The sequence below is a fragment of the Scophthalmus maximus genome, chromosome 1 (assembly GCF_022379125.1).
Source record: "Scophthalmus maximus strain ysfricsl-2021 chromosome 1, ASM2237912v1, whole genome shotgun sequence".
Lineage (NCBI taxonomy): Eukaryota > Metazoa > Chordata > Actinopteri > Pleuronectiformes > Scophthalmidae > Scophthalmus > Scophthalmus maximus.
The window spans coordinates 12,675,165-12,699,486 of record NC_061515.1 but is presented as its reverse complement, the minus strand read 5'-3'; the positions used below and the strand labels follow the sequence as shown (position 1 = coordinate 12,699,486).

At 41.2% G+C, this 24,322-nt stretch overlaps 3 protein-coding genes and 1 non-coding gene across 8 annotated transcripts in view; 2 read left to right on the top strand and 2 right to left on the bottom strand.

Moving 5' to 3' along the window:
* Positions 1 to 307: 307 nt before the first annotated feature.
* Positions 308 to 5,083, bottom strand: rab13 (RAB13, member RAS oncogene family). Its single transcript, XM_035636099.2, has 8 exons — positions 4,476 to 5,083; positions 3,687 to 3,747; positions 3,315 to 3,375; positions 3,131 to 3,208; positions 2,138 to 2,227; positions 1,719 to 1,784; positions 1,515 to 1,565; positions 308 to 1,394 (listed from the first exon to the last, which is right to left on the bottom strand). The coding sequence occupies exons 1-8, from the start codon at positions 4,597 to 4,599 to the stop codon at positions 1,323 to 1,325; spliced, it is 603 nt and encodes a 200-aa protein (XP_035491992.1). The 5' UTR covers positions 4,600 to 5,083; the 3' UTR covers positions 308 to 1,322.
* A 796-nt stretch (positions 5,084 to 5,879) lies between these two features.
* Positions 5,880 to 9,875, top strand: rps27.2 (ribosomal protein S27). 2 transcript variants are annotated; one of them, XM_035629707.2, is made up of 4 exons: positions 5,880 to 5,955; positions 6,484 to 6,592; positions 6,996 to 7,106; positions 8,997 to 9,875. In XM_035629707.2, the coding sequence occupies exons 1-4, from the start codon at positions 5,950 to 5,952 to the stop codon at positions 9,023 to 9,025; spliced, it is 255 nt and encodes an 84-aa protein (XP_035485600.1). In that variant the 5' UTR covers positions 5,880 to 5,949; the 3' UTR covers positions 9,026 to 9,875. The 2 variants fall into 2 exon arrangements, with proteins under 2 accessions (XP_035485600.1, XP_035485599.2); XM_035629706.2 differs by having other exon boundaries at positions 5,935 to 6,012.
* On the top strand, positions 6,742 to 6,876 carry LOC118317141. The gene has a single exon (XR_004795356.1). It is a non-coding gene; the product is annotated as a small nucleolar RNA SNORA13 (small nucleolar RNA).
* Positions 9,876 to 19,153: 9,278 nt separating the features above from the next.
* The window catches only part of kcnn3 (potassium intermediate/small conductance calcium-activated channel, subfamily N, member 3), a 44,131-nt gene continuing 38,962 nt past the window's right edge, over positions 19,154 to 24,322 (bottom strand). For all 4 annotated transcript variants that reach the window (XM_035629712.2, XM_035629710.2, XM_035629711.2 and 1 more), the window contains 2 exons: positions 23,149 to 23,218; positions 19,154 to 22,219 (listed from right to left, as the gene is read on the bottom strand). In XM_035629712.2, coding sequence (XP_035485605.1) covers positions 21,809 to 22,219; positions 23,149 to 23,218 — 481 coding nt within the window. In that variant the 3' untranslated portion in view covers positions 19,154 to 21,808. The remainder of the gene's footprint in view (positions 22,220 to 23,148; positions 23,219 to 24,322) is intronic.

Sequence of the window (24,322 nt, the reverse complement as noted above, 5' to 3'; positions counted from 1 at the left end):
GGGAATAAGTGCCCCCATAGGTGCCTGCATTGATCCATATACTAATCAGCAATGTATCTGTCAACTATACTGGCTGCGGTAATTGCCTGGCTCTATTACTGCTGAATACAAAAAATGTATTACTGCTTTACATATCCGCTTTAAGCCGTTGCACAAAACATTTTTAAGTGGCCAGTTTGTTTAAAATCCTCTTCCAGCATGACACAGTTATTTAGAGGGGGTCATTTAACAAAAAACTTTACGAACAAGAGAAGTAGCCCTGGTAAACTTGACTGCATACAGAGTATATTATTGTGTCAATATACGGTTTTATGTTAAGTTTTGCATTTTTATTCAGCAAGAAGGATGTCTGTAAACTTCATACAAAATCTTGATGCATAATAAAAATACAGGATGTGGAAGAAACTTGTTACAGGAAACAGAGTATGTCTGGGCGGAAAAAAAGCACTAGCAACCACACTCCATTTCAATGCTGTGAAATCTGCTTTACAGAGAGACTGTCAGGTCAGATGTAACTAATGTGTGGTTGTGTTTAATGGGAGATTTACCAGGCACTTTACATAAAAGGCAAGATCCATTAAATCAATTCAAAATGAGGGACATGGGAGCACTACTGCTTCCCAGGCCCTCACATCCTGTCCGTTCACTTGCTTTATCCATCATTCTTTTATCTTTCCACTCGTCCTCTCATATTGTACTTATCTCACTTCCCATCTTCCACATTCGGAATCCATGCATCTAAGATAGCAAAGGTTGTTTTCCACCAGTGTTTTTAAACTGACAGTGAAACAACCAACAACCGCTTTTTTAATCAAATGACGCGTAGAGCATCTTTTCAGGTTCTCATAGAATGTGATAAGGATCTTTCTGTGTTATGGACTGTAAAAGGTGTTCAATAATTAATATTATCTTTTTATGAGGCTGTGCACCATTGAAACATATCACCAGTTCTAAAGGGGATTCACATTAAACAACCATATTCAAATGTGAATATAAATTCTGCTAACATTTAAAGCTCAATTTTCGGGTTGATGACATCTCTGCAATATATTCATATGAAACTGAAACTGCTGAGGGGCCCAATGTGTCACCGGTCTCTTGAATTTGAAACAGTGAACTGACAACGCTGAAATAGCAATGCTAACCAAAATTTACAAACAGTGGGTGAGGTGATTGTTTAGGTATAAAAACATTTTGTTGATGCTCCAGCATGTATTTGACATTAAGCCCACCAGATGGAGACAGAAATCATGTTGTGCTGTATTCCCCCTGTAATACTGATTTGTGTTGCGCTTTCTTCTTTGTGCTCGACAGAGCCACATCTAGAGAAGAACACACTTGGAGGATTTTTTCTCTGCGCTGCTGGTGATTTTCACTTCTCGACCTGTGGGGCCCTGCCAAAGCACAAACAGACAAAGGATAGAAATTACAGACACATCAGTAATCCCATGTTCATGGAGGAACAAATGCTTGAGGTGGGAGCTATTTGGTTTAACAAGTCTGTTCCGACGTACTGGTTTCTTGCTGGATTTCTGTAGTATGTCACGAGCCAAAGACAGGAAAGACTAGAGGAAACAGAGCGATAAAAACGAGTGAGAGTTAAGGATAAGGTAATTTAAAGTCTGCTGCATTTGTGCACTATCAGGACAAAATCCAGCTCATAGGTCAAAGCTTAATGACGCTGTGTAGACACTGTGGTTTGTTCCAGGCCGGCTCACCTCCTCAACATTAATGCTGGACTTTGCACTGGTCTCGAAGAACCGGATGCCGTGATCTTTGGCCAGCTGTTGACGACAGACACACAACTGGTTATAGTAGGTCAGGATTTGGGTAATAATAATGTCCTGCTTCTTATCTAAAATAAATCCAAAGCTTGCACATTAAAAACGTAACACACTCAGTCCCTTCCTCAAATACTGTGTTTTGAAGTTTAACTTCTCGTTTCTTTTACATAATGACATTTTTTTCTTGTTTTGCTTCATGGTACTCTCAGCTGACTCTTCATTCTTCCATATACCCACTATTATCTGTGTGAAACCTACTTTAAAACTACAGATACGTTCAAAATGACACTTCTCCAACATTGAAACAATACGATAAATGAGATGCAGTTAATTGCCTCTTAGGGCCGTGTCACCTTTTCTCCTGTCTCCTTGGAAACTTTCCGCTTGGCCTCAATGTCGCACTTATTACCCAGCAACATCCGACTGACCCCAGCTGATGCATTCTGGGAAATAGGGAATGCAATTAATTGATCGGGGCGAGTTCAGTTGGGGTGTTTGCTTAGTGGCAGACAGATAAAGAGATAAAAGAGAAGGGAGAGCAGAAATCTTAGCATGACTTGACACACGAGAGGCAGTAACAGCAGCTGTTTGACAGGAGAGGGGTCTCTGTGGCCACTGAAAGTGTTTGGTAAAATCTGTCATGGAATTAAAACAAATAACGTAGAGTATCTACCATATGTGGGCACTGACTCTGGCTCTGTATTTGGAGTAATAGTAAATTGTTGATTTTCATGTTGCAAAGACTTTATATGAGTAAGTGTAAAGGTATTTGACTGTGCAGGATCCGTTCATTGTGTGAATATGGTCACATTTCCTCACATTATGTCTTTAAGTGTCAAAAAAAGAAGCAGAAAAATAAAGAACTAAATTGGACGTAAAGAAAACAACCATTTATCATCAGGTCAAACTGATTTTATCTGATTAAAACTACATGAATTGTCCGATCCCCGTTCCTATTTAAAATCCATATGTGACGGTGCTTTTGAGGTTGTTGCTCCTAAACTTTGTAACAACCATCCTCTTTCCATCCGATCTGCTAAATCTGTGCTTTGTTTTAATAGGCTTCTGAAAACTCTAAAACTATAAGACTATGTTTGCCTTAAGCTTTTATTCATTATGGTTGCACACTTAAATGATGTGTATGTGTGAGTGTGTGCTTGATTACTGCTCTTGGAATGTGTGTATTTTAACATGTAAGTGAAGCACTTTGTAAAAGTATAAAATGGCTTTGTTGTCGCATTGAATAAAGGCCCAGACTTGTGACTAATATTGATCCAACCGACTGTGCACTATTTCTAAGCCTTTCCTGGTTGTCTTTGCCGTGGCTACGAGGAAGCAGGCCTCACTTCTTTGATGCTCTTCATCCAGTTCTGAATGTTTTCGTATGACTTGTCGTCTGTGATGTCGTACACCAGGATGATGCCCTGACACAGAGAGGAGAGTCGGTTAAGGGTGCAGAGCGAGAACAAAGGGGCAGTGATGTCAGCCTGATTATCCAGTCTGCTTGTTCTGGGGCCGTCCTGTGCTCACCATGGCTCCTCTGTAGTAGGCTGTCGTAATGGTCTTGAACCTTTCCTGACCTGCTGTGTCCCTGCGAAGCACACACATTCATTGTCACATCTTGCAATGGGGACAAGGGGAGATGGAGATTGGGCAAAAATGCATTTACTGTGCATTTTACACTGGCGCTGTAACAACACCCTCACATGACATGAAGTGGCACTCTGTGGCGGCCATGTATGATGCATACTTGGACGACAAACCCTGTCATAAAGTCCTGATTTGGAGAACAAGAGGGAGGTTCCTCTTTCCTCTCAGCAAACAGAGGCATATACGCAACTCAACGTATCAGCAGGGCCATATGACCAAATACACTCCAGAAAAGCAACTGTCAGAGCTTACCAGACTTGTAGTTTCACTTTCTTTCCATCCACTTCAATGGTTTTTACTTTAAAGTCAATGCCTGAGAGATAGGAAGGGAGGAGTGGGGCAGAGAATGAGTTAAAATACCTCAGATATTAACTAAAAACACACCCTCCCAGGCACACACACACACACCCACCCACCCAGGCACACACACAGACAGAATATATAGGTCACCCTCTTTGGGTGGGGACTGATTCACGGTTAATTTTGACCACCTCAGTGCACTCCCGTCCACGGACAGGCATGAAGGAAAGATGTCGCCAACAGGCCTGTGGGACACACTGTGAGTGTTTCCTGCTGGATGGACAAGCTGACGGTCAGACAGGCAGACAGGGGCAAAGGAGAGGGGGCAAACTGTGCATGCCAGAGAGCCAGCCATTCTTCTGGGAACGTAGAGATGGCAAAAAGAGATAGGAATGAGGGTGGGCGGACCCTCTGAGAGCCAAGTGAGAGGAATGAGATCTGAGAGAGAGATCAGGGAGAGGGGTCAGGGAAGAGACACCACACACATCCAACAAGGAGAAGAAGTAAAGAGAAAAGGATGAGAGACTAAATGAAAAGACAAACGAGAGAGCATAGACTAGTTGAGACAGGAAAACAGCCTGAGAAACCAGTTTGTGCAGACAGTGTCTGGCATCAAGCAGAAGAAGAATCATAATGCCAGCATTCAGCAAACATTCGCCTTCCTCAAATCGACCAACCATCAGCTGGTGAAGAAATGTCACATATAGGTTATAAGGCAGAGAGTACACTGTAAAAACGTACCGATGGTTGAAATGTAAGTGGAGTTGAAATTGTCCTCAGCAAAGCGAATGATCAGACATGTTTTCCCCACTCCGCTGTCCCCGATGAGTAACAATTTGAAAAGGAAATCATACTTTTTCGCCATGGTCGGAGCTGTTCTTCAAAAGTCAAAGCAGAACTCAAAGGGGATACGTTGGAGTTGTCCCTGTATCCGAGATCCTTCTCATCGACTTGAGCCTTTAAATCTTCACTTGCTTCCCTCTGATTAAAAGCAGACAGGCTTTTAAAAATGTATTTAAAAACAAAAAAAATCTTCCTGTTACGAGTGGATCCTCTTTTCCTTTTTTTTTCTCCCCCTCCCAGACTTGTCACCGGTAAATTCCGATCCCCCTCAGTGCTTCTGTGCTCTGTTGTATCCGCTGGATAAGGGAATAAACTCCATCCAAAGTTGAACTAACTACCGCAGATCTGCCTTCATCACCACATCGACTCCAGGTGCATGTTACAGAGCTCCGAGAGTTGCTATCACTCCATTTACAAACATACCGGGGTGGCTACGTGTTTGTTTTTTTCAGCTTCCAACTTTCTGTCGGCCCGGATCCCAGATCCGCTCGGAGGCTACGTATTTAGGGAGGGAGCTTCATGGGAGTTACTGGCTGAGACCTGCAGGCCCCAGCTTTGACACTAGATGGCGCCATGTGATCAGAAAAAAATAAAATAACGAAGGAATAAAATGAATACTTTACTCATATGCAACATGTCTTTTCCAAGAGACCTCTATCACATACAAACGTTTATTGTAGATTCACAAATATTCCAACAATTGAAGTAATATCAATGAATAAATGAAAATAGAATTCCCCCCGGTATGAAATATAGCAGGTGTATTAATAACATATTTAAATAAATATTGCCGTAATGCTGTTTTATCTACAAAACCCAACAACAACAACACAACAACAAAATTCACTTCAATGTAGTCTTATCTTTTTTCAAATACAAGTCCTTTTGGCGTTTTATCAGAGGATCTAATGGTCAATGTTTTGCTCATTTAAGCTAAATTCTTTATTCTGGCTAAATTTCTATTTTAAAAAAACAAACACCATTTTCATATGCTACTATAATGAAATCCAACTTTATGTAATGTGTACGATTATAAAAACAATCTGACTTAGTCTGTTTGGATTTTTATATAAATGTATTCCCCTCGATTTTACTCATTTCTTTCAACTTTATTTAACACAACTGTATATTATTTTATTTTTTGTATATGTTTTATTTATCTTCTGTAGTAATGTGTAGTGTTCCATTTTTATCATCAAATACATTCTGTGATCTAGATGTATGATTGCTTTATAGTTTACACATTTTTCTAAAATAAATAATAAATGATCTCGTTCAGTTTCCCTTCATCCGGGTCTTTTACTCAACCAACCGTTTCCGCTGCGTCACAGAAAAGTTTCTACTCTTCCGGTGAACGTCCCCACGCGCAGACATGCCCGTAAGTAGCGCTACACATTCTACTGTCGTCCTCGGTCGACTAAAATGTGTGTTAGACGTGAGTTTAACACGGTCGTGTTTCGTTTCCGTGCGAGAACGAGTTGACGTGGCCGCGCTGTGAATGATAAACATAGAAAGATGTGACGACGGACGCAATATGGCGAAGCACGTGTACAACGAGGCAGAGCACGCGGTCCCCTGTCGGTACTACACCGACTCCCCGCGTCTACAAATCAGGCTTTTAGAGATTATTATTCCGACTGCGAGATTATCGGATGGTTTGAGGTTTATTTTAACGAACTTTTTGATCGTAAGATAATTTTCTGCGGTCGTCGCGGCCCCTTCCGCGTTTCCCTCTCTCACCGCCAATCACGCGTCTTGCTTTTTGTTGGAGGGTTCGCTCAACTTTCTAAAATGTCCGTGTACCACTGAGATTGTTCTGAGACGTGTTTGTCCTCGCAGTCGAGCACGTTATAAAATCTTACTTTTGACGCTGGATTAAACTTGGAAATGACTGATTTCTTTTCAGCTCGCCAAGGATTTGCTGCACCCGAGCCTCGAGGAGGAGAAGAGGACGCACAAGAAAAAACGCCTTGTGCAGTGTCCAAACTCCTATTTCATGGATGTCAAATGTCCAGGTCAGTTTTTGTTTTCGCGCAGCCTTTCCAAATACTGTTATTAATTTCCATTTATCTGTTACATTATTCAGCTGAAAGTTTTGATTTAAAATGAAATCAAGCCCTGTAGAAAAGTTTGAAGTTATTAATCTGTACATTTGTCGGTGGGTTGCCTTTATGTGTTGCCCTCTCATTGTTCCCTTAGTGATTGGGGTGTCAAATAAGGCATACAGTGACACCTGTGGCTGTGTGTGTGAAATGAGCTTCAAGTGGCTCGTCTTCAACAACCAGCTGCAAGGACACACTTAGTACATTTGATAATGTGAGGGTTGAAAAGTGTAAGGCAAGGCTGGCTGTGTTTTGTTGTTCTATAGCGGTTTTCGTGGCATCCCATTTAAATGATGTGTTCATGTGCTGTTCTTAGGCTGCTACAAGATCACCACGGTGTTCAGCCACGCTCAGACTGTCGTGCTGTGCGTCGGCTGCTCCACGGTGCTCTGCCAGCCGACGGGAGGGAAAGCCCGTCTGACAGAAGGTACAGGGCACTGTTCAATCCAGCACGCGTACTCAATAAAACCAGCCTAACTTTTCATCGGTATATACAAACTGTAACCATGCACACAGATGTATACTTTAAACGTGTCGCTTACAGCATGGAGTTTGGCACAGACTATTTTTGTGGACAGACTATACAGAAGATCTACTATCACATTTCCCTTGTACAGTAGAGTTCTGTACAAGCTGGATCCTGCCTCGCCTAAACCCAGCTTCTGCCAAAGTGGAAAAGCTTTATTTTAGTTTATTTCAACAATGACTGACTTAGTTCACCATGCTAAATCCCAGTAACACAGCTCGATCACAGATTGCTAACCCAGCCTAAGACCCCAGACCTCAGGGGACTGGAAAACTCGGGTTCTCTTTACGATCGAACTGCAAATGTTTGGTTAGGATTTAAATGTTACCTAAGTATATCATCAACACTCGCATCATTATCTAAATCTTGTAACCCTGTATTACTGTCGACCTTCATCAATAGATTATTTTAACACCTTAGATACCGTTGATTTATATTGTACTCACTTGTTGCATATTCTCAAAAGAATACAGAGTAGTATTTAGTTGTATGGTGGTTGGTTTTGTGGGTGCACTATCTGTTTTGGTAACTGGAATAGTTAAAGGAAAAAAATGAAATATTTGAATTAAATTATTTTACTTTATGCCAAAAATGTGCCAAAATCCATTGGGCTGGGGCCAAATGGCAGAACTTCACTGTACATAACACCACTAACACCTGCATATTTGCCTTTGTGTTGCCCTCTCATTGTATTCGTCATGAACAGGGTGTCTACTAAGGCAAACAGTGACTCTTGCGGTTGTCACAGAAATTCATCGTCACCGATCCATTTCTACGCAATCAACTGCAAGCACAAACAAAACATGCCGTTTCATTGACAAACTCATTTCTCCTGACTTCGTGGAACATGTACGCAAGAGAGCACTTTCAGGAGAATCACTAATTTGTTTCTTCTGATAAACGCTCTGATAAAAGATTGTTGAGAAAGTGCTTCACCAAAGTGCAACGATCATACACTGTACCACCCACTCTGTCCTCTGCTCGGCTGCCGTGGTAACTGAGGGCGTGTGAACGTGCTCTGAGTAACTATGAGTGCAGCTGTAACCCATGGCACTAACACAGCACTTGTTTGGAGGTAATTCAGTCTTTGAAACGGCAGACGGCGTTTCACTGGTCTCTTCTGTTTAAAACCCCATCCTGCGATATTGACTATTGGCTTTCTACTGTTAATCTCCTCCAAAGATTGTTAGCAGTGCATCATGTCTACTGAAATGAACACGGATACATTTGACAACACGTACGCTCAGTTACCACTTAATCAGGAACACATGACAACAATGTTTGCAGTCTAAAACGGCAGCCATTCAACAAATTGTTGTTGAAATTTTGAACTAAAAGAAGAGCATCTCATCAGCTTCCACTTACGTCTGATTATCGTCAACCATTTTAGAGAAGTGATGATTCATTTTGTCCATTTTGGAGGCTGTGCACATACTTTATTGTGCTGTTAAATTGTATCTAGAGCAAAATATAACTCAATATCTGCAATTATTAAAAGCTTTGAGTCATTTTGTTAAAAGAAAAGTCACATTTTCTGGTGTCAGTAGTAAACTGGTTAATTTAGGTTTTTTGACTGATGGCTGCTCAAAATTAGACATTTTCAGACATTTCGTCAGGCTTAACATAATGTTCTTAACTAAAATTTAGCAGCACATCAAATTGCATTGCATTTTACTATGTTAAAACGGTCAGCAGCAGCATCACCGCTCCACAGAAACTTAACTCCCATCTTTTATTTGAAAGATTTTTTAGTGAATTTTATAATTACAGTCTCTTTGCATCTTTCCCCAGGGTGTTCATTCAGGAGGAAACAGCACTAGTGGCTGGACACTATCGGGGAGGAGTCCGAATAAAACTTGATGGACATCAAGTAACACTGCCATGCAGCTGATGCAGCGACCAGGGGGCGGAGAGCGGGACTACAAATCATTTCTGTCTACAGAAATAGACCCCAGCAGTACCACACATCCATTAATTCTTATCTCTTAATAAATTTAAATTTGTTTTTTGTTTTGGATGAAATTATCTTGTATGTTTGTCATCCAGTTTTTTGTTTTTGATATCTGGAAGGTATTAATTTGTGTGGCTTTTGAGGACATGTGGCCTCAAAGCTTCACTTCATTCAGCTAAATATTTGTGTTAAAGCAGGTTAAATAGACATTACCACATACTTATACCACAGTATCATAAACCTTTCATTGAAAGTAGTCGAGGATTTTATCTGTGCCTGCTTCAAAGCCAGTGGTGTCGTTGCAGGCCCCCCTGCTCTGCGTCTGATCGAGGGTTGAGTCAGGGAAAGTCATTGCTGGCTCTTCCCGTGTGTCTTGCTGCTTGTGAAACAGTGATGTGACACTAAATCACATTACTATAAACATTGTGGCTGTGAATTTTCATGTGCTTGCGAGCTTCCTGTGCAAATGATGTGGTATGAAGAAAAAAAAGTAAGAATGGAGGGAATATCTAGAGGAATCAAACTAATGACCTACAGTTAACTTTCAGACTTAGTTTAAGCTCGTGAGCATTTATGCATTTCCATAGCCTGTGATGTGACCTTGAGTTGTGCTCTGAATAATGACATGAAATCAGGAGAGGCAATGATTCACTGACAACTTGTTGCTATGGTGACATTTTTTCTCGTGTCTTGCTAATAAAGTCATGGGAAGAATGTAACTGATGTGTTCCTTGTTACCGAATGACTAATACATGATGCGTGTCAAGGATTTAACCTTCGCAGACAGTATTTTCCTACAGCCACATCTTACTATATTACTCACTCTTCATTTCCACTATCACACAAACAAATGGTCTGATAAAGGACAAGATTGGGAGCAGTGTTGGTTTTGACACTTATAAAACAAGATTTAAAATCACCAAAAATATGTCAAGGAACTATAAACAAACATCACCTGGATAATAATGAGTGCCTTTGTTGCTTCTTCTACTGTAAGCAGATAATTGCAGAAATGTGAAACTCTGACTGACCTGTGGACATCACAGGTCTCTGTCTGCTGGATGTAATTATACTGGTGCATTGGAGAAATGGTCTGAACCCCTGTCCTGTGAGGTGGTGACTGGGGAGCTGTACAGGGCTCAGATAGCACATGGTACGTGTAAATATACCCAACAGAAATGTAGCTGTCACTATACGGTCATGTCCAAATATGAATTTTTAAAGATGAAAGCCCAACACTTGTTTATTATAAAGTAATATACACTTCATTGTCCCAGTGGGAAATTTGCCTTGGACATCAGATTCCAAGGCAAGGCCTCCTTGTTCCCCCTCTACACTGTCACCTGTCCAGTAAAAAAAATTATATATATATTTAAAAAGCTGGAAAGCTTATATTCAGGTACAGGAACACCAACTTGTAAAACCTAATTGACAATGAGCTCATCACAAATTGAGTGTCCCTCACCTTGAGGGATGTGAGCATGTGCCCATCACCACACCGTCAGGGCGGGTTAGGGACAGGATGGACAGAGCAGTGGAACAGCAGCATGTAGGTCAGCGTCTCTGGACACCTGAGAGAGGCTGCGACAGAGAGGCGACTGACCCTGGTTCGGTGGAGACAAAGACACTCGGAATCTGCACACACCTGCCGTGAATGAAGGATAGATGGGGAAGCGTGTCGTGAAACCACATTACGCTGAGTATGAAGATTACATTATTACAGTGTGGTGAAAGTTTCAGCTCTGACAGTAAAATGTGGAGTTCTAGGAGGGGGTGCTTACTTTTTGTAACTTCTCTGTTTATAAGGTGCATAGACCCACATTAAGAGCAATAGAAGGAAGTGTGCATATGGTTGATAACGGTTTATTCTGGTCACACTTGTAACAAGTGCATAATAAGTGATTTGTTTGCACAAGCACCAAGATCAACCATCCAGGGCCTTGGATAAAGCGCTATAGATAATGGATGGATGTATTGATACTACAATCAGATTCTCCTACATTAAGACGGACTAATGGAATGACAGGGTTTACGTTCGTCATGTCCAGATAAAAAGAGATAAATACGGTGACATATGACAAGAGTAAGCATGTGTCCCTCATGCCTTATATCATGGAGGTTGTAGAAGTTAACCTACTCTCTGCTGCATATCTTCTCTATCATCTCACAGCGGCAGTCAGAGTGGTGGCCCCTGAAATCGCCAGTCTCGGAGTTGAGAAATTAGTGTACAGACAAATTGATACCAAACACATAGACATATAATACATGCACATACATTTATGTACGCAAGCTTGCAGGCATGTGCATTTAGACACACACACACACACACACAAAATGAGGGTCACTGTGATGGATGCTATTCCTCAATGGCCGTAAGCGTTAAAAGTCTGGCGACCTGGTCAAAACAATCAATCATGTCAGTTTGTCACAGCATGAAATTAATCATCCCTGGGTCTGTGATCATGATCCGCATCAATTATTCTGACCATGTAGCTTAAATAGACTGCGTGCTGTGAGTGTGTCTGCCAGCACCATGTCTGAAAGAACACTGTTAAAGGGATTTGGGGAGTCACTGCGAAAGAAACCGTGAAGATAAATTGCCCCGCTGTTGGTCAATCTCAGCAAACTGCAGCTGCACACCCTCTGTACATCACAGAAGAAAATGAGAAAGCTAGAAGTATGATGGAATGAACTTATCATTTACTGCCTTGGTTCCTTTTGGTGGGAAATACATTAATGTGCCAAAATATTTGTTCAGCTAGTTTAGGAAAGCAGTGGGTAGAGTGAAATGAGCCGGAGGGAGAAGCGCGGGGTGGCAGAGAGAAGCTGTAAACACAGGCTGTTCCAACCACTGAGAATGTTTGAGCACACAGCTTTATGTTGGCTAATTGAAGGGTAGCTCCTAATGGAGCAGACAATTTGTGTGTTACGACTGTTGTCAATAGTTTGCTTGGGGGAGAAGAGCCTCAGAATATGTAAATATATATTCACAAGCCAGATGCCACTCAGTTATTTTGGATGGGTAAGTGCTTCTCGAACGTGTTTATACAGACACAGGTGGCAAATGGATTATATCCCTTTAGAAAATGTCTGCAGTCAGAAAATGCATTTGACGAGTGAGCATATCTGAATTCTACATTTGAGCAATAGTTTGCAAAGGATGTGTTTCAAACGTACCCAGATATAACAAAAATATGAAGATGATGAAACTTGACTGACTGCGCTATGGTTCATAATACAGGGCTGGTCGAAAGGTCACTTTATCTCTAACCATTCATTTGTCGAACCATTCTATTTGTTCTTCATTGTCTATACAAATACATTCTTACTTAGTGTCTGAAACACACACACACACGCACACAAAACAACAGGCAATTTAGAGTCTCCAGTCCACCTGACCTACTTTCCTCTGGAAAGTGGGGGAGCACAAGAGCAGCACATGAAGACAGACACAAACATGTCAGGAGACATAAAAACTCCACACAGAGATGCAGAAAAACCAAACACCATTGTTAAACTGGAAATGTAACACAAATAGCCTTGTGTGTGCTGGATTATGACATTCATCAAGCATCAAACAATTTTTGTTGGCTGTCAAATTATGGAAGAACTGACAACATGCAAAAATGTACTTAATGCATGAAATGTATTCATCCTAAAAAACAAAACAATACAGTACGGTAAATCACAGTTGTAATCCATGACCAATTCGGTGTGACCATTTATGGTACTTCAGTAAAGTATGGAACAAAAAACATTTTGAAATCTTCAGAGGATTCACTCTGATTACATAATGTGCCACAAAATCAATTTCACTTGTCCTGTCCAATTTGGCAAAGGCTCAAGCCTTTTCCTGTTGGAATCCCCCAATCAACGGCTTTCTCCAAGGTCCTTAAAGATAAACAGTCAGTGTGAAGGACTTGCTGATTGCTAATCAACACTGTCACGAATGCATGAGTGTGTGTGTGTGTGTGTGTGTGTGTGTGTGTGTGTGTGTGTGTGTGTGTGACTCCCCTAGCTTGGAATCCTGTCTGGTCAATGTAAGGAAACTCCCCTCTGATACAGACACAGACGGTTGCTAAGGAAACCAACATCACTTTTCTGGCAAATGACTGGGGAGGGATGGAGGGAGGAGGAGAGTGGAGGGTAAAAGCACAGAGTTCAAAAGAAAATGAAATTATAATATGATCCTGTCTGTGTTTATGTGTATTTGTGGCTGTGCTTCTGCGTGTGCACGTCTCAGTGTCTGTTTATGGGTGCATGAGTGTGATGAGAAGAAGAAGGTAGAGCTCAAGCAGCAGGGAGGCAAGATAGAAAAGAGCAGAGGAAACTAAAGTAAATGAAGATAGTTGCTGTGGTTGTTGAGTACTGGGACTGAGATGGAGGCAGGAGGGACAGAGGTGAAGAAGCTACAGGCCACTCTCAGCCTCTTCTCCTCTCTTCATTGCTGGTTGATGGTTTGAGGCCAGAATTTTCAGAACGGGCAAACACCAGCTACTGGACACACACATGCACAATTTGACTATAATTATAACCACAGTACTGATGTCCAGGGACAACCGCAGAGAATAAATATGATGATAAAAATATCCCACTTGCCTTGGGCCACAATCCCACCTGGATGCTGAGAGCCAGATAAGTAAAACTGCAGTTGTGGTGCTGACCCCTCCAGAGCTCTAACAGGCTGACTACTGTCTCCACCTGCAGCTCTTCCACATTCTCCTCCTAGGGGCCTGCCTCATATACAATGGAATGTGACAAGGGGCTTTGCCTCAGGCCTAAAACATAAATAAATAGAGAAAGTTCAAAAAGCACACAGAGAGAAAGGGCAAAGTATGAAGTGGGAATGGCACTGGGCCCTACAATATGCAGAGTAGTTACAGGTAGCTGAGTTATGTCAGTGGAAGTGGCAAAAGTGTCAGTCCTGTGTGGAGAGGAAGCAAAGCACAACTCCCCCGTGGCATCATTAAAAACCCCATCTCTTCGTCCCAATTTAACTGCCTGAAAAATAGGTCAATTAACAACCTCTGGTCTCTTACTACACAGGCATGTCCCTTGTATGCAGTCTGAGGGAAGTGTGGGCGGCCACTGTTGCCATGGAGCCATGAATATTGTACTGGTCCGCTGCCGTGGTGATGGTGACAAGAGTGTGTCTTGGACACGCATTGCTCCACTTGCACACACACATATGGATGAACTTGTTATAGTATCATCCCTTTCTAAGAATGACCATTTCCTGTAAATTAAACTATGAGGCTGGCAATCTATATGCACACATTACATTACTGCACACATTACCGTTTGGATGCTTGCCAAGCCTCTAAAGTCAAGATTTTAATGCTCAGGAGGCTGACTGCACACTACACCAAAGCTTGAATGGATCAGGTAGACACTTAAGAACCTGTAATTTGATTGGTTGTACCAACACACACATTAAACACATGACTTCCATGATTGTGTGTGTGTTTGTGTGTGCGTGTGTGCGTGTTATAGACGCCACTAATCCAATAAAGTCTCCAATGGACTAAGCATAAGAAATCTTAATTTATGAATTGAATAGAGAAGGCTGAGAGCATATGGCTATAAACTCCTTACTGTGTGCGTCAGGCAGTATGTAAGAGTGTGCATTAAATAAAAAAAATGTCTATAGAAAGGAGGGGTTGGCAGTAAGCGAGTGAGGGTTGGTGAGGATGTGCTTTCACATTCTCTGACTAAATGTAAGATGCTGAAGTAAAGAAAAGTGCTGTACTAAAGATGTGGATACTCAGGGCAGACAGACACGGACTCAGCCTTAAAAAAAGAAAAATGAAATAAAAATATTTGTGGCATCACCAGCTTTAGACAATTCATTTATATCCCACCCCTTCACCATAGAAGGTAACAAGGTGTTTGACATGAGCAAAAAAAACCTAGGAGAAGTGGGATATCGTTGTTTAATTTCTCTGTGCAGGGAGAGCAAGATCATTTGATCAGCAAAAGGCGGGAAAATCTAAGGGCATTGGGAGGTGAGATAAAAAAAAAGGCCATGGTCAATAAAAAATACAGGGACTAGCTGTTATTCGCTGTATTTATATTTGGACTATAGTGTATATAAATGTGTGTATTCACTCCCCTATCCTGTGGTGAAGTATTGAGGATTAAGTGTATCCACTTTGTGAATCGCAGTCAGGCCCAGCTTCTTTCCCTCCATTATTTCTCCTTTCATCATCGCCACGGCAACTTCTGTCACTCTCTGTCTAGCTCACACTGCTGTTTCCCCACTGTACATGCACATTCAAATTCAAAAGCACATGCAAGGGCACAACAAATGCTGCCTTTATGAACACAGTGCTTCCTTTAATCTCTCTCTCTCTCTCTCTCTCTCACAGTCTCTCTCTCTCTCTCTCTCACACACACACACACACACCGGTATGTGTTGGCATATCTGTCCCTCTGGTTGCCATGGAAACACCAGGACACAGGCACAAGATTAAGGAGTTCATAGATCTTCACTTCCTGAGTCGTCTGAAGGGTTTTACTGTTGCGAAGATGGAGGAACAGTAACAAACAGAGTGTGTTTGTGTACATGTGTCACGTATAGAAGCTTCCCCCTCCTCATCATCTCAGCACAAAGAGAAGTTTGAGACGAGAGATGCTGTTGCGATGGGAACAGTCTCCCGTTGACAGAGCCAGGTGACATTTCGGACGGTTGTCATGATGATGAGATTACAGCTGGCAGGTGATTATGCCGACCCCTGGCGCCTATCCGTCTGCCTCCTCCTCCTCTGACAACGATACAAGCACACAGACATGCACAAAAACAATACTCAAGCCATTCTTTTTATTTGTTTAGAAAGTGCATAATTTAGCTCTGGATAATTTGGAGAATCCATATAGAAGAACAATAAAGATAAAAAAATATTTTTCTATGATTTTATTTATTTATTAGCTAATTTCTCAGGGACAATGCAAAAAACTTTGTTACAGGCTACAATAACATGATACAGACGTGTTGCATATAGGGTTTACAGCCTGGGCTAATTTGCAACCCCTGTCCCTGGTTCGGCTTTTCTACATAGAAATGGTCATAACATATCATTACCAAAAGTACAGTTATATGAGGCACATAATAACTAGTGGTGGTTTAAAAGTTGGGTGATAAGTGGGATGTGAAACATTTAGCACTTCTTGTCACATTGGCTGAATCGCTCTGATCATTGTTGGAGAGTTTTTGGCTCCATGGGTGGATGGTGACCCGTCACATCAACGGTCATATCAGGCAGTCAGAGGGATGATCAGTATAAAAAGCCAAAAATTTAAAGAAAGTAAGTCCTTTACACTCCTGTCACATGGCCTATCTGATGATCCTATTAATAGTGAGAGTGCATTTATGTAGCCTCTTATTCTTTCACTGACACACCTATGGCAAACAAGCCACAACACAAGACACTAATCAGACTGTAATTATCATCAACAACTGGGATTAATGTGTTAATCAACACGTGGACAGGAGCCTGGGATTGAACCATCAACCTTGTGATAAGTGGATAATTCATTCTACCTCCTGATCCACAAGCACACGTCGTTTTTTAAAGCACTTTGGAAAAAGGTCAGCCGCGATGTAAAATGCAATGTTTTATAATTAATTGGCTTAATACCTTCAAAAATATCGGCTTTGTTAATTCTAGTGATATACGTCGTTTGCATTTTTCCTGATGTTACACTCCTGACTGTTACTTGCTTTTACTTTTAGAAAAATTACCTTGTGTGATTAAATGTTCTTCCCCTTTCGACTAAATTTGGCTCAAAGTATTAGTAAAAACATGATCTAATCTCCTCTACAGCACGAGTTCAGCCGCCTGTGGGTCCTTTGCCAGCCTGAGCACAAACAGCACAATCCTAAATGACTCAATGTGGTCCTGAAAAATGGAAAGAGGACGCGAGACCGGTCGATAGAGGAAGAGGGGATCAGAGAGCAGAATGTTAGAAACTAAGCTACTGACATTACAATGACCTTAAAAATTCTACAACACAATCATCGTTGGCGTGAGAGATGATGAAAGCCCCGAGGCAGTAAAGCCTACCAGTAAATAACATTGATACAAGCTCATCACATCTGGCTACGTGCTGTGCCCCTGGCAGAGCACTGCTTCAGGCTGCCTGGCTTTCACACCACTCTTTCTCTGTTTTATTTTCACCCTGGGCTAAATTAACACACAGCAGGCCTGTTTCTATGTTGCTTGTTTAATGGGGAAAAAAAAGAAAGAAAAAAAAAGAGAAAAATCAATTTCCTCTGTTAAGGAGAGATTGAGCGAATGCTGTAAGTGCACATAAATGTACTTGCACCAGATGAGCCCTGGGAAGATTGGTGTGTTGTCGCCTTAGGAATGAGCATTGGTGTGAACTAATGGGGAGGTGTGAAATTGAAATACATAAGTAAGCAATTATTGAAGAATAAATAAATAAAAACTTTTTTCTGATTTTTTCAGAGGAGTCCAGACAGTAAAGTTTTCACCACTCTGATGATGAAGGCAGGAAACCTGCTGGTAATCATACATTTTTTTTTAAACATTTTACTCAATCAATATCCACACACGCTTTTCTGTTTCCAAAGACCCAGCAACTGAAAAAAATCATTCAAAGTCACAAAGTAAAGTCAAAAGCAAGAGACAAAAGAAAAACTAACTTCACCCAATTTTCATGGCTGCTGATTTGAACATTAATCCTGACTAGAACTGTACTCTAAATCTATTCTGCTAGGTCTGCCACAGTGAGATTATACTGTAAGAAGCAAAGGATTAAATCCAGTTGGGATGAAGATGTCTAACAAACAATATGCAAATCCTGAAACAAACAATCTAATGCTGTAAAATGCATCACTCACTGGAAAGAAAGACAATCTGAATAACAGAGCATTTGAAAAAGAAAAGACAAATATGAGTGAATGAGTGACCCAAAAGTCTGTTTCCACAAACATCGTAGTTAAGCAAGGCGCTAATTGAAAATCCTTTCTGCAGCCTCGTCGTCCATTGTAGCAGATCCAAGCAAGCCCCCTTCTTTTTGTTGCTGTTGCCTTTAATGTCAGGCAAATGTTGTGGGAGGTTTGCAGCAAAGTGCAAACCTTATCATAACCAACTTGTGTTATTTTTGCTTGTGCCGAATAAAAATGCAGTGAATCAAATTTACGATACTGTTTTTTTCCATTCTAAAAATAGACAGACATACACATGTCCAACACATCTCCACTCACATTTCCAATGCTCATATGAAGTCAGCGATAGTGGGTGCCAGGACGCGAGTACAAACACATACACACAGACACACACACACACACACACACACACACTATTTGTTTATTAATATTACTGCCTCGTGATTCTGATATTTTATGTTAGTTCTCTTCTAAGCTGCAGTTGTGAAATATAGTTTTCCACTCTTTGCCATTTCTGAAAAAAACTTTAGTTCATAAAAATAAAGTCTATTGTTTTAGGGTTAGGTTTTTGCTTCATCATGTATTGAGCAGCATCTTAATTAGTATCTTTTTTTTTAAGTTTCCGACTTTTTCAGTTAAAAAATCAACCTAGCTAGCTAAAAATTCCAAAGTGTAATAATTTATACTCCATCATTAAAAAACCATCAACTCTTTAACAGTTATCGAGACTTAACAGTTATATTAGCTAAAGTTCATTTATCAAGAGAGGCTTTCCTTGGTGCGTCTTCCAACATCGCAAGAGGATTAGCGAAAATCAGCATCATGATGTAACTGAGCAACAACTGTAGCCATAGCAACCAAGAATGTATATAGCCATCACACCGGAGAAAGAGTGAGGTTGTTAGCTTGTTACAGTGTTTAATGACCATACGGTAAATATTCGGTGAGGACACAGGAAATTAAACGCAAATTGTTCTTATTGTTGGCACACATCGTGAAATAATACATTAAGACATTGCCATGTAAAGCATAGAAAAAATAATACAATACCAAATAACAGCAACACAGAAAATGTGGAAGCTGTAATGTTATAGATATATACTTTATTAATTCTCTCTGGTAAAATAAAATTACAAAATAATTTCAACCTCAAACGGCACTTTCCTTGTTCAGAATTATTTAAAGTTTTGTTAATACACATATCATAATTGTCATGACGAATGAGAAGAATACTAGAGTTTAATAATATTAGATATCAGCTATAACTGTGTTTAATCATAATGGTAGAAAAGACTAAGCAATACAAAGCTAGATTTCGTTAACAGCATACTGTACAATATTCCAAGCGTATGTAATTCAGTATTCCGGCCACAGCATGTCGCTATAAGACAGTTCTCGATATTGTCTCCAATGCAAGGGTAGTCTTGTGTCTTTTCCCATCACACAATTACAATTCCTCACAGATACACCTCAGTCTCTCTTTCTGTTTTATTTCATGAACAGCTGTTCCATCATGGCCATTTTCCTTAATAAGGTTTATTTGTGTTCCCTTGTGTTCATCTGTAGTCCACCTTAATCTGGTTTTAAAGCAACGAAGAGCAGTCCATGTACAGCACTGTAACAAGTCCATGCCCAGATTTTCACAGTTATTCCCTCAGAAATATTGTCAGAGATATCTGCAATGCCTCCTGCTATCTTTTGTCCCCGGGGACAGCAGCGTTCACTGCCTCTTATTGAAGTCCATTTAAGAGAGAGCACTTTGGTTACTGAGGTGTGTGTGTGTGTGTGTGTGTGTAAATGTGTAAGTGTGTAAGTGTGTACGTGCACGTGGGTGTGTGTTTCTGTGTCTGCATGGCAGTTTAATTGATCAAGCAAGAAAGAGTGATTGAGTGTGTTTCTTTGCACAGACTATATTCATGATAACAGTGAGTTGTTTTGGGACTGTAAGCTTGAAAACGTATGGCAGTGGGTTTTCTTCCCTCCACGAAGCGTCATCAACAGAACCACACACTGAAAAAACATTAATCACATTCAACTTATAGTCACACAGTTAAATCATTGTTTGATTTCAAGAGGTCAATTACTAATGTAAAAAAAAAAACTATAATCCAGTCATTATAACATAAAAAAAGAAAAAAAATACAAGAGTTACTACTGTATCTGAGTAAATTTGACTAAACTGACCAGTCATGTCTTATTATTAAAGGATAACGGACAGATAGACTCCAGTGTATGCTTCGATAGCAAACAATGAGAAGACTGGCTGAATGTGGAATATTAAATTTGTGCAAAGCTCTGTGTCGTGATACCATTGATTCAAAAAGGTGCGATACCATGTTCGAAATACATCTGCCAGACTGAAATGCCAATTTAATAAATGCTTGTGTTATAAACCAAGTGTTTTTTCAACAATCCACTGAGTCGCGGTGCAGTAGAAACAACTATTAATTGACAATTTTCTGAGGTTTACATTGGCAATGAAATGGTCACAGAAATTAAACAAAATCTAAACTCTTCAAAAAATATCATTTCAGTACAGCAAAACAACAACAACAAAAAAACTTACTCTGTAAATCTGTCGTTGCAGTGATACAGTCCTGTTATAGTTGTTTTACATTGATTCTCTCACCTGTTACTATCTTCTTCATCACAAACACAACAGTTATATGGTGACGCATGTCCCTCACAATCATATCAGGTCATTTCAACTTGATTTGAAAAGTGTGTAGCTCCGTGAACCGTCGTAATTCCCCTGACTGAGTAGCTAAAGTGTCACAACTATGCTAAGGCTAAACTATTGCATTAGCTCACACCCACAAAAGATACGTCATTAGGGTGTTTATTTTTTTGTACAGTGTGTCTTCATTGCTTGGCAGTGCTCTGTGGAGATTGACAGTGCATCGAGTGCTTGGCAGTATAGGCTTTAGTATTTGTGTGTGGGCTGGTGCATTAATTTCTTTGTGTGAGTGGAAATAGGGCCTGCATTGTGAAAGATTGTGTATTTCTGTTTGAACTGTGTTTAATACATTGTATTGTGTGGATGACGAGCTTATATAATGTGTGTGTTTGTGTGTGTGTGTGTGTGTGTGTGTGTGCGTGCGGTGCATGCCACAAGTTTTTTTTAAGGGTGGTCGTATGATCGAACCTTCTGTTAAAGGGATGCTCGTTAACACACAATTAGCAATCAGATAGAAAATACATTATAAGGATAAAAAGTCATGGTCATTAATTCCTGTTGAAGGGAGAGAGAGATTGGGAGAGGGGGAAAGAGGGAAAGAGAGAAAGAGAGAGAGAGAAGAGAAACAGAGAATTAAAGGCCTTTTCAATAATTGGAGTAGATTTCATTTAGGAGCTCATATAATTATTCCTCGTTTCTCCTCCTCTCTCCTTCCCCCTCCTCATTCTCTCTACCTCCATTTCTCACCCTCTTGACATCCTTTCTCCCCCTCACACCTTTTAGAGTCTCCATTTTTCTGCTCCTTCCCGTCATCAAGGAAAGTGCCCCAAAGTCCCTCGCATATCTCATCAGTCATACTGCCCCTTCATCTTTATCCCATTACTTCTCAGCATAGGCCCATCTTCATCCCTCCCTCGTGGGGCGTAAGTTTCAGAGGATCGCCTCACATTTCTCTTCTCCTCCGTCCTCTCCTTTAGTCTGAAGTGAGAGGTCTAGCATAGCACCCCCTCCACACTACCTGTTTTCTCCCCAGGTTTGTCCTCTCCTGGTCCCTAGAGCTGTCTTCAGCAGCCAGAGGTGCAGGTGTTGGGCTTGGGACTAGCCTCCGCACTCCCGTCTGAGCTCAGTGGTGGGGGCGACTCCAGGGCCAAAGTAGGGACGGGGGCTGGGGGTGGGGCTGGAGCTGTGATCTGGACTGGAGAAACTGAAGCTGGGGCCGTGGATATAGAAGTCGCCGGGGACAATGGGACCACAGCACCTCCTCCGTCTCCTCTGCCGTCCCTTGCATCCCTCTCTCGCAGCAGGTGGACCAGTGCAGCGTGCTGGGCACTGAGGGTGGCGGAGAGGTGGGCAGGGAGGGCGTTAAAGCCAGCGGTGAGCTGCTCCACCCGCTGCTCCAGGGACAGCATCTGGCGCTCCAAGTCCTCGCTGCGATCGTTGAGCTCCGACATAAGCTCATACATGACGCTCTGCATCTATGGGAGGAGAGGAGAGTGGGAGTCACACACAGAGTACTTTGAAGGAGGGAGACAGATTGCAAATATGTAAAAATATAAGTATTATGAGAGTTGCTTTATTAAAGCCTATTTAAAGAAAAATCTGGATGGAATGACAAGAGACAGGAGAAGGTGTTAGAGAGAGAAGTAATGTAGAAAGAGGGCAAGCTCGATGCTAGCGAGGGGCGAGTAAGACACTGAGCACAAGGAAACACATGTCCAACAGGGAGTAGAAGCTGGAATCAAGAAGAGGCTGGAGGGAAGTCTCTGTGTGGGCGTTTTGAATTGTGAAAAAAGAGAGAATAAGAGACAAGAGAGATAATGAAAGAAAGGCGGCAGAGTGTCCCTGCCTTACATCCTGTCCTTCGTATCCATGGTAAATGATAAGTCGCCAATAGAGATGACTTTAACTGAGATGGCATATTTGGAATATATTTGGTGCTGAAGCTAAAGCTCCTTGGAAAGACACAAACAGTCACCCCCTCACTCTTTCCAAGCCTCTATCTTCCCTCTACTGTCTTTTTTCATAATCACACACACATACACACACACACACACACACACACACACACACACACACACACACACACACACACACATTCGTGTTCACATTCTCACTCAGACACCCACATAAAGTAACAGAAAAACACTCCCCTCCCTCCTCTAATTTCCTCCTCGCTCTCTCACTCAGTCATCCCTGTTTCAACACTTGTTCTGGTTGCTAGGCGACGCAATGCCACAGAAACAGGGCAGGTCAGCGTGGAGACGGAGGAATGTTGTGGTATTTTTTTAGGGGGGGGGAGGGGGTTCTCCATAAATGAAGAGCACTGATAAATGTGCCAACTGTGTGTGTTTCCGCAGTTGTGTGTGTGTGTGTGTGTGTGTGTGTGTGTGTGTGTGTGTCTCACCTTTGAGAGGTCCACTAGTGTGTTGGCCTGATCACTGAGTTTCCTTTGCTCCATTTTCACACTACGTAATCTGCAAACAGATGCACACACGTACATCAGATAAACAAACTCACATACAGAGTTGAAACCTAGTAAATACACAGTGGTTGGTCCAGAGAGCTAATCCCTCCGGGTCCAGACAACAACACGGTGGAGCGGTCACCTTGCCGACTTCAGCTCTAATTCTACCTGCAGTGTGTTGCTGGACATGACCAGAAAAGACATCTGGAACACATTTGTGCTCTAAAACACTGCAATTCTATAAAGCAGATGAAAAAGTACAACAATATCATGTAGCCTGAAGCTCTAGAGTAAACAAATAATGCAGTTAAAAGGTAGAAACCCTCACGGGAATAAGGTAATGGGAATAAACTAAATCAGAGCAGTTATACGGAATATAATTAATCTTTATTGATGATTATGAAAGATAGAAGCTCTCAAAACACAATACAACAATTAGCCCTTAAAGGTCTATTCAATGCAATTCAATTAAACCTTATTTATAAAGCGCCAAATGTTTTCGCAAAACACAGACACATTGTAACGTGTAGACTGATTTTATGAGGCTCCAGGTGAGCTTGTCCTATAGCTCGTGATCAGAAAATGTATTCATATCGCCATAAAATCACCCTGTTACTATGTTCACAGACTCTGCCTCTCGTCCACAGCACATGCTTCAGGATTAACCTTCCGGTGTTAAAATTTAAATAGTTCAAAGCGTCTCGACTCTGGCTTCCGAAGGTACTTGATAATGATGTCAAGTCTAGACAGAACTCTTCGAGATCAAAGGGGCATGCAACATTATCGGACCACTACTTTTTGATGATCCCACGTATATATTATATATCATATATATGTGTATATATAATATAACAAAACTGTAGGAGACATGAATTACAATGAGCAATTATGTTCTGCTGTATTTATGTGTGATAAACAAGACTCTTTAATACAGATTATATGATGATTAAAGTGTCTCTAATTGTACACAATGCTCTTCAGTCCCACAACTGTATTTGCCTGGAGTGAACCTGCCCTTCAGTAGATGATGATTCATTGTGTGTGTGTGTGTAGAGAGGAAGAGAGAGATTCATGCACTTTATCTGATTATCAGCGTTGATTTAACCTGTGGGTG

Excerpts from the sequence above, each read along its gene's own strand:
- rab13 (XM_035636099.2), bottom strand. The coding sequence starts at position 4,599 with ATGGCGAAAAAGTATGATTTCCTTTTCAAATTGTTACTCATCGGGGAC. Across the intron at positions 2,228-3,130 it reads GGATGAAGAGCATCAAAGAA|AATGCATCAGCTGGGGTCAG; the intron begins GTGAGGCCTGCT and ends CCTATTTCCCAG. Across the intron at positions 1,395-1,514 it reads AGAAATCCAGCAAGAAACCA|GGCCCCACAGGTCGAGAAGT; the intron begins GTACGTCGGAAC and ends GTGCTTTGGCAG.
- rps27.2 (XM_035629706.2), top strand. The coding sequence starts at position 5,950 with ATGCCCGTAAGTAGCGCTACACATTCTACTGTCGTCCTCGGTCGACTA. Across the intron at positions 6,013-6,483 it reads GACTAAAATGTGTGTTAGAC|CTCGCCAAGGATTTGCTGCA; the intron begins GTGAGTTTAACA and ends ATTTCTTTTCAG. Across the intron at positions 7,107-8,996 it reads GAAAGCCCGTCTGACAGAAG|GGTGTTCATTCAGGAGGAAA; the intron begins GTACAGGGCACT and ends ATCTTTCCCCAG.